Source organism: Galeopterus variegatus, unplaced genomic scaffold, assembly GCF_000696425.1.
Source record: "Galeopterus variegatus unplaced genomic scaffold, G_variegatus-3.0.2 Scaffold2368, whole genome shotgun sequence".
Lineage (NCBI taxonomy): Eukaryota > Metazoa > Chordata > Mammalia > Dermoptera > Cynocephalidae > Galeopterus > Galeopterus variegatus.
Genome location: NW_007728479.1, coordinates 9,347 through 21,854, shown reverse-complemented (window position 1 = coordinate 21,854; position 12,508 = coordinate 9,347). Strand labels below are relative to the sequence as shown.

At 36.3% G+C, this 12,508-nt stretch overlaps 1 protein-coding gene across 1 annotated transcript in view; it reads right to left on the bottom strand.

The window, feature by feature from the left end:
- The window catches only part of TBC1D12 (TBC1 domain family, member 12), a gene marked incomplete at its 5' end in the record, with an annotated part of 70,829 nt that extends 67,862 nt beyond the window's left edge, over positions 1–2,967 (bottom strand). The window contains one exon of the mRNA XM_008581495.1: positions 2,844–2,967. Coding sequence (XP_008579717.1) covers positions 2,844–2,967 — 124 coding nt within the window. The remainder of the gene's footprint in view (positions 1–2,843) is intronic.
- Positions 2,968–12,508: the final 9,541 nt, after the last annotated feature.

Below are 12,508 nucleotides of genomic sequence, written 5' to 3'. Positions count from 1 at the left end.
ACCCAGAAGAATGGAAATCACCATGCTGAAGTGATACCTGTATACTCCAATGTTTATTGCAGCTCTATATAAATAGCTAAGCTGGAACCAGCCCAAATGTCCATCATCTGACGAGTGGATAAGGAAACTGTGGTACAGAAAAAGAATGAAATACTACCATTCACAACAACATGGATGGACTTAGAGAAAATTATTTTAAGTGAAACAAGTCAGGCACAGAAATAGAAATACCACATGTTCTCACTTATTTGTGAGAGCTAAAAACTACTAAATAAACACACAAACAAAGGGTGGAGGTGGGGGGAAGAAGACAGAATAACCACAAAAATTCCTTGAACTATTTAAGTCAAGTGAACAAATATGATGTCAGGGGGGATGGGGTGGAGAGGAATGGGTAAAGGGGCATGAAAATTAAGAACAATGTATTTTGAGAAGTAAAATAAAATAAAATAAAATAAAAAATTTTTTAAAAATCAGGGCTGTGAAAAAGGTTTTCAAGTTGGAACAGAGACATAAAGTTAGAAATTTACCATTATTATAAAGAGAAGATCATGTCTACACTGAAAATGACAATTGCAGGGAAGAGGACAGCAAAGTTAGACAAATGGGGAAAAGAACACACACACAGAAGTAGGGGAAGAAAAAGCAAACAGGGAGAGAGAGGCAGAAATGTCCTGTCACATGGTAAAGGCAATACATATTTTGAGGGTGGAAAAGCATCAGAGGAACAATGACTTAACCGTTCATCACGCATCCCAGAAAAAAAAAACAGAACCATGAAAAAAGCACCAAAATACACACTAATAGCTACACACAGGTGAAAAGCTTGAAAACTAAAATAAGTAGCTAGGGAAAATCATCTGTAAACGGCCAGAGAAAGGGGATATATAAGACAACTGCATTTCACCTCCACTCTTCCTTCACATATGAGGAAGAGCTGTTATTCTCCTGACCACTCATCAAATTTTCAAACAATATATATAAACAAGAAAGAGAGTATAAGGCCTTGGCATTCCAAAATGAAAATTGCAGATTAAAGGCATACAACATATCAGTAAAGATAATTATCCAACCAGTCATTTATTTAGAGACATATGATAAGAAAATATTGTAGAATGTTAGTTTACATAAAGATAACACAAATGTATACACATGCATATTTAATGTAAACTACCATAGAGTCAGGAAAACTAATATAAACTTTCAAATAGCAAGACCACTGTTTTCCCTCTAGAGGGCGAACATGGTCTTCTGGAAAAACTCGACAAGAGACGTTACTTTCAGATATTACTAAAAAGAGGAGCTAAAATTTACAATGTCATAATAGTAGAGGTTCCCAACCTTTCTTGGTTAACAATGCACTTGGTGTCTCAGTAATTTTTTCTCAGTACCTCCTAAAACAAAAGAAATACCTAATGGTTCTGTTTAATAAGTAGCTGTGTCCAAACAACTTAACAAGGATTTATTTCTTAACAGTTAGTAACCTTTTAAAAAATAATACACGTAAATTGAAAGAAAAAAGTTTTATTTCATTCTTAAATAAACACAATTAATTACTAATTGAACATGTATGCCTATTGTACACTGCACAATTTCTTAAACCTTTAATTCAGATTAGACCCTCATTTCTAGTCCCATACTGATTTTTGTACAGTATCTGAATTTTATCACAGCAACCTTATAAAAACCAGATTTACAAAGATATGTCACAGAAAAGGCTATAGCACTACTTAATGTTGAAACTGTGTATTAGTTCAAGTTAACAGTCTGTACCATATCCAACAGATGTAGAGTATCACTGAGTTTGCCTCAAAAAATTTAAATATCCCATGGTTCCTTGCGCATTAGCTGCAGCACACCAAAGTGCCTGGGCTCACGGCTGGGGAATCATGGCACTATAGTTTTAAATCCCAGCAGCTATATGAACTATTTACTATTTTAATTACTTAAACATAAAATTAACTACAATGTTTTAAAGATCTAAAAATTATTTTCCTATATTACTTGAGAAATCAGTTTTTCTTTGGAGCAATAAACACTATTAAATCCTTAAAAGGAAGATATTTATTCCTATTTGAATAATGATTATTGCCTTAATGTGATTATTTTTATAACTGCTGGTTGTGTTAAATCTGGTAAACCACAATTGGGAAGGAGAAAACCAGGAAATGTATTATATATTTTCTTCTGAACAAAAACTTCTCTGAACTCAAATCACTACAAATAGATCCGGTATCACTACTTTCCAGTCTCACTGATCTCGTAACCAGAAGCACAAGTTCAGGAGTCAAATAAGATCTGAAAGTCTTAACACAAGAATATGTACAGTCATAGAGATATTAGAAGAACTGGCTTCTAAATGACTAGAAACCAACTGTGTACCAACCCTTCTCACTAATGAAGTCCTTGGTTTAGGCAGAATACCAGAAAAGTGATAAAGAAAAAAGTTCAACCTCAAAATCTACTCAGTTTTTGCTTTTTACTGTTTATCAGTTCACAACTACCAATATTCATAAAATCTGTGTCACTGGCAAATGCTACCAAGTTCAACTGGAAGTCAACATATATGGTGAGAGTAACTAAGTTTTTCTTTAAAAAAAAAGCTCTCCAAGGAATAACTGGGAAAGAAAATCAATGTTCTATTACTTTAAAAAATTTTCACAATCATAAAAGATAATAGAAAATATATGGTCTTTTCTTAAAAAATTAAGAAGGTTATTATAAATAGCTATAATCCCACAAGTTTGTATCTAGAAAAATAAGAATGAAAATGGAATATGTTAATCACCAAAAAAAAAATGCTTGGAAAGCTAGGACAAATTACATGGTATATTAGTACTTACCTGCTGAATGGTTTTAGAAGTTTTCTGAATATTCTCTCTAGGAGGGACTTTACCAAATAATTTCCAACCAGGAGCACTATGAACAACTGATTTAAGTTCCTTTGTCCTTTTTGGAAAAAGGTTTCTGAAACACAGAAAAGTTACATGAATTGTGTTTTTTGTAACCAGGACCAAGGCAAATATAAACTACTTTTAAATAAAAGTATTTCTACTACATATACTGCTATTACTTAGACCGACAAGATTCAATTAAGAATACCTGGCTTATATAGAGATATTAGAATATTAGAACAATCATCAACAGAGATACTAAAGAGATAAACAAATTGGGAGAAAAATGACAACCATAAATAAAATGCAAATATTTCCTTTAAATTAGCAACAAAGCATACTAGAATTGATGATACACATACTTGACATTAACAGCCAAGAATATAAGAACAAAAAAGATTAAAAGAATCTATATATAATAGTTAAAGGATTAAGTAATACAATAATTGGAAAAATACTATTTAGTTACTTGCAGTAAAAATTTGTTATTTATCATAAAACTACATCTTCTGATCCCCCCAAAACTATAATATGTGTACAGTTGGTCCCTGCCTTACAATGGTTTGACTTAACAACTTTACAATGGTGTGAAACCATTGTTTTTCACTTTTACTACATGAGATAGTCAACACTTTATTATGAAATAGGCTTTGTGTTAGATGATCTTGTAGGCTAATGTAAGTGTCCTGAGTATGTTTTAAGGTAAGCTAGGCTAATCTATGATGCTGGGCAGGTTAGGTGTATTTAAGCATTTTCGACAAGGTATTTTTAACTTACAATGTGTTTATCAGGACATAACCACATCCTAAGTCAAGAAGTATCTGTATATATAAACTGTTTTTCTTCGAACAGCTATGTACAAGAAATCTTATAGTAAGATAGTCAATATACAACCAAGGAGGAAAGTTATCTCTCAATGAAAAATCTTTAAAAACCTGCACAAGTTTCGAGGATTTAACCTATTATCTCTATGCCCTAACCAGCCAAATTAAGTACCTATTTGCATATGTAAGCAAGGATGATATTCAAAATATGTACCCATCAAAATAGCATGACCAGAGCACCGAAGACCATTACAAAAGGTACTGATGAATCCAACTGAGTTATCAACCTTTTTTATAAGCTATTAAATAGACATTAAAACGTTTTAATTTCCAAGGTGTTGCATTCAATTCAAGGCAGCTTCCTTGTTCTGTTAATTAAACTTTGGGACATGGAAATGGTCTAGGGGAGATGATCAGATAGAAAGTATTATTCTATTCATTTAACTCCCAGCCTACAAAATGCCTTAAAAAAAAGAAAAAAAATGAAAAATTGTAAATTCACACATACAGTTAGTTACAGTTTCAAATTATTTGAAGTCCCAAGTCACTAGGTTTGTATACATTCAAAATAGCATATATCTTAAAAGTTCAGTATATTGATAACAGGAAATAAGTTTTTAATGCACGATGTTAAGGGACTCCCATGAAAAAATGTGGGCTAATTAACAATAAAGAAGAGAAACACTCTCATTTGATCAGGTGTGCAATGGAGTGAGTAAATGACACTGTAGAGCAATTTCTACTAGAGATACTCTGGAGTTTTCATCTCAGAGACCATACACAGTGATTTAATTATCTACTTCATAAGATCTCTAGGTTGGAGGTTTTCAATAACGGATATGCTGAGGACTAATAATACTTAAAAGAAACAATTTCAAACCTCATTTTAAATGGTTATTAAGTTAAACAATATTTAATATGTCGTGTGTCATTTATCAATTAATTGCCTATTAGCTAGCTCCATATTCACCCTTTAATATGTGCTCTGTGATGACAGACAGAATTCCTTTAAACATTTCTCCTTAAAATTAAGGAGCTTTCTCAGTAGAGGGCACCAACAAGATGTTAAAGGAGAAAGGGCTCTCCTGTGGTTTCCGGTTCCTGTAGGTCAGTACTACAGGTGTGAGGATATCCAGTAAAACTCTGCTTAGCCACATGCCCAGACTGTGTAGTCCCTCAACAAACTTGTAACCTTGGCAAACCTGCAGCCTCAGCCTGGAGATGGCTTTTCCACAGTCCTCTCCACATGGAAACTGACCCAGCCAAAGGCTTCCTGCGAGCAACAGTGTGCCAATTCCTTCTGCAAGCCTCACACAGCCCACCTGTACCTCTCTCCCCACCCCAGATAGTTCTCACCAAGCCATATTCCCTCTACAAGCCCCCATGTGACCTGCCTGCACCCAAAGGTTTTCCATCTACCCACACTAATAAACAGGAGAAAATCTTTGTCACCATGTTTTATGCAAAGAATTATTACATACGACACCAAAAGTATGATCCATTAAAATAAAAAATGATGAACTGGGCTTAATTCGTTTAAAACATTTGTACTTCAAAAGTCATCACTGATGCAAAATGGCATAATAGGAAGATCTAGGGATTAGTCCCTCCATCAAACTAAAAACTGAGCTAGAAAGAGCAATTGGAATCAAGTACTTTAGAACTCTAGAAACCTGATCAGATACTTTTAATGACTAGAGGTTTGCTTGATGAAGGGAGAGGTTACTGATCTTTCATAAGTGAACAGTGAAAACAACTACTATCCCCCTGACCCCTACCCAACCTCACCTGGCAGTGGGATAACAGCCCAATGTCCTGGAATGGCTAAGTGGTACTAGTGGGGACAGTGGGGATCATGTCTTTCAAAAATTTGAGGTTGTGCATTTTCGTTGGTCTGGCAGTGCTCTAAGGGACCAGCCCAGACACTTGCATCAGTTTCAGTCCTTTCCACAGCAGTGGCTTTCACTGGTAGTATCTATCAGAGCATTAAAGGCAGTAGAACCCTCTTCTGGGCCCCTTTTTGGAGCCAGACGTTTAAGGAAATCATTGTCATGTCACCAGCTGACCACATAGATAACAGAACAGAAACTTGTGATCATACACAAAAAGAAATACACACTTTCCAAAATTGGCTTGGAAAAGTCACAAACACATCGCTTCAGCCCTCAACAAGCAAAAATCAGCAATTGCTGAGGAGTAGGAAAAACAGATTTACAGAGTTACCATGTTATAACACTCATAGTGTCCAGTTCTCAACAAAAAATTACAAAACATACAAAGAAGAAAGTATGGCCCATTCGGAGAAAAAGAATTTGACAAAAACCATCCCCAAGGAAGTCTAGCCAACTGGAATTACTAGTCAAAGACATTAAATCAACTGTCTTAAAAATATGTTCTAGGAGCTAAAGGAAACCATGGAAAAAGAACTAAAGGAAATCAGGGGGAAAATATATATATAAACAAAATGAGAATATCAATAAAGACAGAGAAATTGTAAAAGGAACCAAACAGAAATTCTGTAGCTGAAAAGTAGAATAACTAAAATGAAAAATTCATTAGGGGAGTTCAACAACAGATTTGAACAGACAGAAAAAAGGATTAGCAAATTTAAGATAAGACCATTGAAATTATCCATTCTCAAGAGTAAGAGGGGAAAAAAGACTGAAGAAAAAGGAACAAAACCTGTGTGACAAGTGTAGCAAGATATATACCATAGTAGTCTCAGAACAAGAGAAAAACAAAGGGGCAGAAAAAAATATTTGAAAAAATAATAACCCAAAACTTCTGCAAACTTATGAAAGACATGATCCAAAAAAACCAACAAACTCCAAGCAGAATAAACTCAATAAGATTCACACTGAGATGCATTGTAGACAAATTTTTGAAACCTAAAGATAAAGAGAATTATGAAAGCAGAAAGAGAGAAGCAACTCATCGCAAGCAAGGGATCCTCAATAAGACTAATAGTTTATTTCTCATCAGAAACCATGGAGGCTAAAAGGCAGTGGGATGACATATTTAAAGTCTAGAAAGAAAAAAAAAAAAAAAACTATCAACCAAGATTTCTATATCCAGTAAAACTATCCTTCAAGAATGAAGGAGAAATGAAGACATCTTTAGATAAACAAAAGTTGAGAGAAATTTTTTCCAGTAGACCTGCCCTACAAGAAGTTCTAAGAGAGTACTTCAGGCTGAAATTAGACAGACAGTAACTCAAAGTCATGAGAAGAAATAAAGAACACGGGTAAAAACAACTACATAAGTAAATATAAGAGCCAGTATTACTGTACATTTTGTTAGTAACTCCTCATTTTTTGTATATCATTTAAAGGGCAAATGCATAAAATATTTATAAACTTACGTTAATGAGCACTGATAGAATTTGGACGTGTTGTCCCCGCAAAACTCATGGAAATCTGATCCCCAATGTGACAGTTTTGGAAGCTGTTTGAGTCACGGGGGCAGATCCCTCATGAATGGATTAATGCTATCCCTGAGGGTCCTGAGTGAGATCTCACTCTATTAGTTCCCATGAGAGCTGGTTGTTTAAAAGACCCTAGCACCTCCTCTTTCTTTCTCTCTTGCTTCCTCTCGCCATGTGATCTGCTTGTCCTGTTGGCTGCCTGCTGCTTTGCAAGTAGAAGCAGCCTGAGGCCCCACCAGATGCAGCTGTCCAAGAATCATAAGCCAAATAAACCTCTGTTCTTTATAAATTACTCAGTCTCAGGTATTTCTGTTATAGCAACACTAATGGACTAACACAGGCCAACAATGTACAAAGATGCAATCTGCAGCAATAATAGTATGAAGGAAAAGGGATAGGGATGTATAGTAGTATAGTGTTTGTACACTAATGAAACTAATTTGGTATTAACCAAACTAGGCTTTTGTAAATTTAAGGTATTAATTGCAATTCCTAAGGTAATTACTGAGAAAGTAACTCAAAAATATACAGAAAAGGACCACTGAAATTATCCATTATCAGGAGTAGAACGAAAAAAGAATGACAAAAGGAATCAAATAGTACACTACAAAAATTCAACTAAGTACCCCAAAAAAAGGCAGTAATGGAGAAACCAAGGAACAAAAAACAGATAACACATACAGAAAACAAATAGGTAAATGGCAGAAATAAATCCTTCTTTCTCAGCAATCAATTTTAGTACACAAGACTCTCCTACTGAAAGACAGAAATCAGCATACTGGAATAAAAACATGATCCACTTATATGCTATCTACAAAAGACACATTTTAGATATAAAGCTACATAGTGGTTGAAAGTAAAAGGATGAAAAATTATATTAAAAGCAAATAGTAACCAAAGAGAGCTAAGTTAGCTCCATTATTATCAGACAAAATAAACTTTAAGTCAAAAAAAGGTTACACATGACAAAGGAGAACATTACATATTGGAATAGGAGGTTTGATCCAGCAAGAAAATATAATTATTATAAACATATACACACCTAACAACAGATCCCCAAAATATATGAAGCAAAAATCAACAGAATTGAAGGAAGAAATGGTTCCACAATAATAACTGGAGACTTCATACCCCACTTCCAATAATGGGTAGAACAACCAACTTACCAACAAGAAAACTGAGAACTTGAATAACACTATAAATCAATTAGACCTAGCAGACATATACAGAGCATGCACCTAAACACAATAAAAATACACAGTCTTCTGAAGTGCACATGGAACATTCTGCAAGATAGAACATAGGTTCATTCACAAAACAAGTCTTAATAAATGTGAAAAGACTGAAATCATACAAAGTATTATTTCTGACCACAATGGAATAAAACAAGAAATGAATATCAGAAAGAAAACTGGAAAAATCACAAATATGTGGATATTAAACAAGGTCTTAAATAACCAATTGGTCAAAGAAGGAATCACAAGGTAAATTATGAAATACCTTGAAATGAATTTAAAAAGAAATACAACATACCAAAACTTACAGGATAGAATGAAAGCAGTGCTAAGAGAGAAATTATAGGTGCAAACACCTATTTTTTTAAAAAAGAAACCTCATATCAATAACCCAACTGCACACCTTAAGGAACCAGAAAAAGAGCAAAAGCAACCTAAAACTACTGGAGGGAAAAAAATAATAAAAAGTAGAGTGAATATAATTGAAATAGAGAAAAGAAAAACAATAGAGAAAAACAATAAAACCAAAAGCTGGTCCTTTGAAAACATTTTTTAAAAACTGACAAACTTTTAGCTACATTGGCTAAAACGGGGTGGAGGGAGGAAGAGAAGACTCATTACTAAAAACAGAAATGAAAGTAGGGACATAACTACTAATTTTACAAAAATAAAAAGGATTACATTTATTATTTTATCATAATCAAAAATAAAAAGGATTACAGAAATAAAAAGGAGAATACTTTGAACCATTGTTTGCAAACAAATTGGGTAACTTAATAAAATGGAAAAATTCCTAGAAACACACAGACTACCAAAACTGACTCAAGAAGAAATAGAAAATCTGAATAGACTTAAAAGGAGGTTGACTCAGTAATCAAAAACCTTCCAACAAAGAAAAGCTGAGGACCAGATGGCTTCATGGTAAAATCTACTAAACATTTAAAGAATACCAATCCTTACCAAAATCTTCCAAAACTAAAGAGGAGAGAGTACTTCCTAACTCATTCTATGAAGCCAGCACCACCCTGATATCAAAGCCAGACAAAGACACTGCAAGGAAAGAAAACAAACATATCTCTTATGAATATCAACACAAAACCTCAACAAAATACCAGCACACAATTCAGTAGCTATTATAAGGATTATAGTTTGGAGTTCCGGTCAAGATGGCAGAATAAATGGTTTCCAGTGTCACTCTTTCCCACAAATCAAAAAATTTACAACTATAAAAATGTAACATCAGCCAAGCTGGGGCCACTGGAGTTCAGGAGAAGAGGAGGAGAAACCTACTGAGTTCATGAAGGTGTCGGGAGAAACCACAATGAGAGAAAAAAAAAAAAAAACCACTCTGAACATTTCAGGCTGCTACAGCTTTAAGTCTGGACCTGTTGAGCGCATGGAGCAGGAGCCAGCAGAATCCGCAGCTGTGCCCTTCAGATGGAGTTATTTGGAAGCGGCAAGGGAGAAGAGGGCCTTGGTGGCCCCCAGGACAGCAAGAACACTAATAGGGTTCCCATGGACCCACGCAGGAGCGAGGAGCCAGAACAACTGAAAAAGGGGAGCCGTTGAGAGGCCGGTGAGTCATTGCAACGGACCAGTTTGCAGGGGAAGTGTTTGGAGCACGGGCAGTAGGAGAGATGGGCCCAATGGGAGAACACTGGGACACAGCAAGGACAGCTGACCCACCCCATAATCAGTGCAGGACCACACAGAGGAGACTGATCAGGAATGCAGAATTGCATGGGGTGCAGTTTGATGAAGAAACTNCGGGCCCACTGGGAGAACACTGGGACACAGCAAGGACAGCTGACCCACCCCATAATCAGTGCAGGAGCACACAGAGGAGACTGATCAGGAATGCAGAATTGCATGGGGTGCAGTTTGATGAAGAAACTCAGGCTCAGATCAGAGTTTCTACACAACCCAGATCCACCAGGTCTCTGGAGAGCCAGAAGTACCTATAAGACCAACCATTAAACCCTGAGCTGCACAACAAGCCTTCCCTAAGGAAATAGCAGCAAGCAGCAATTTAGCTCAACCACACAGCTCAAGTACTGGTTCCCACAGAAAGTTCTCCCATTTGAGAAGCAAAGGACAAAAAATTAGTTCCGGTCCAGGCACATCACCAGAGTCTTAGGGCCTGCCTGGGAACTAGAGGCTTGGAGCTGGGGACTGGACCCCACTCCAACAACCAGGCACATCACGCCAGGGCCTCGGGGCCCACCTGGGGACATGTAGCATGGAGAAGGGGACTGGACCCCCCTCCCACAACCAGGCACACCATGCCAGGGCCTTGGGGCCCACCCAGTGACATGAGGTATGGAACTGGGGATCAGACCCCCCTCCCACAACCAGGCACACTGCGCCAGTGCCTTGGGGCCCTCCCAGTGATCTGAGGTATGGAGCCAGGGATCAGAACCCCCTCCCACAACCAGGCACATCACACCAGCACCTTGGGGTCCACTGGGGACCCGAGGTATGGAACCAGGGACCAGACACACCCCACAACCGGGCATACCACCAGTGCCAAGGAGCATGCCAAAAGCATCACCTCCATGTGGGTGGCCCACCACAGCCACCACAATAACCATGGTTGGGGTGCGCAGACACCAGGAGAGTCACCATCAGAGATAAAGAAGAGGATGTCTCTCTCCACAAAGCCCATTTCAGAGTGACAGAAGCAGCATGTGCTCTATGATAATATTGGGGGACCTGGTCACACCTCTCAGAATTGGACAGATCATCTAGGCAACAGATCAACAGAGTAACCATTATTCTTTCAGAAGGAGAGAAGAAGTCTAGGGTAATTAGAAGGGGGAGGGGGAGAGATTAGACAAGGGGCATAAAAAATAATTATGATTCGTAACAATATATATGCTAGTAATATTGACTTGATCAGCAAATCTCAATGTTGAACCCCAAAAATATGTATAATCAATTTTGATTCAATAACATAAAATTAAAAATAATATTAATAATTAATAAAGAAAAAGAAAAAGGATTATACACCAAGTGGAATTTATCCCCAGAAACCAAGGGTGATTCAACATACTAAAATCCACCAATGTAATTTGCCACAGTAAGAATGAAACCATATGATCATTGCACTTAATACAGAAAAAAAATGACAAAAATCCAATACCCTTCCATGATAAAAACACGAAATAAAAACTAGTAATAAAAGGAAACTTCCAAAAATCCAATACCCTTCCATGATAAAAACACGAAATAAAAACTAGTAATAAAAGGAAACTTCCTCAACATGAAAAACCCACAGCAGCCATCATACTCAATGCTGAAGGACTGAAAGTTTTCCACAAAGATCAAGAACAAGGCAAGGATTTCCACTTGTCAAGTCTATTCAGCACAGTACTGAAAGTTCTGGTCAGAGCAATTAGGTAAGAAAAAGAAATAAAAAGGAAGTAAAATTATCTCTGGTCACAGATGACATGATTATATATCAAAGACTTAGATATAAGAGCTAAATTAACAATCAGAGAAAATCAACCATGCCAAAAATTGGTCTTTTGTCAACTTCAGTAAAATAGACAAAACTTCCAGTATGATTTATCTAAAAAAAAACAAACAAAAAGGGTAGAAATAAATAAAATGAGGACTAAAGGGCATAAAATCAGATACAGTAAACATTTTAAAGATGGGGAATACTATAAACAACTCTTTGCCAATAATTTAGAACATTTTAACAAAATGAACAGATTTATAGAAAAATATAAACTTACAAAAACAGACTGAGAAGAAATAGAAAATGCCAGTAGTCCTAAAACTATTTTAAAAACTGAAATAATAGTTAAAACTCTCCCAAAAAAATTAAGCATAGAAGTTTTACCTGAAAGTTCTACCAAATTTTCAAGATACGGATTGTACCAATATTGTATAAACTATTTTAGAGAATAAAAGAGAGAAAAATCCCTAATCAAAATTGTAAGGCCAATATGAACTCAGTAGCAAAACCAGAAGAACAGTATGACAGTAAAATTACACTCCAATCTAACTCATAAACATAAAAGCAAAAATCCTAAACAAAATATTAGCAAACTGGGCCGGCCCAGTGGCGCACTGCTACAGTGCGCTGCTTGGGAGTGCGGCGGCGCTCCCGCCGCGGCTTCGGGG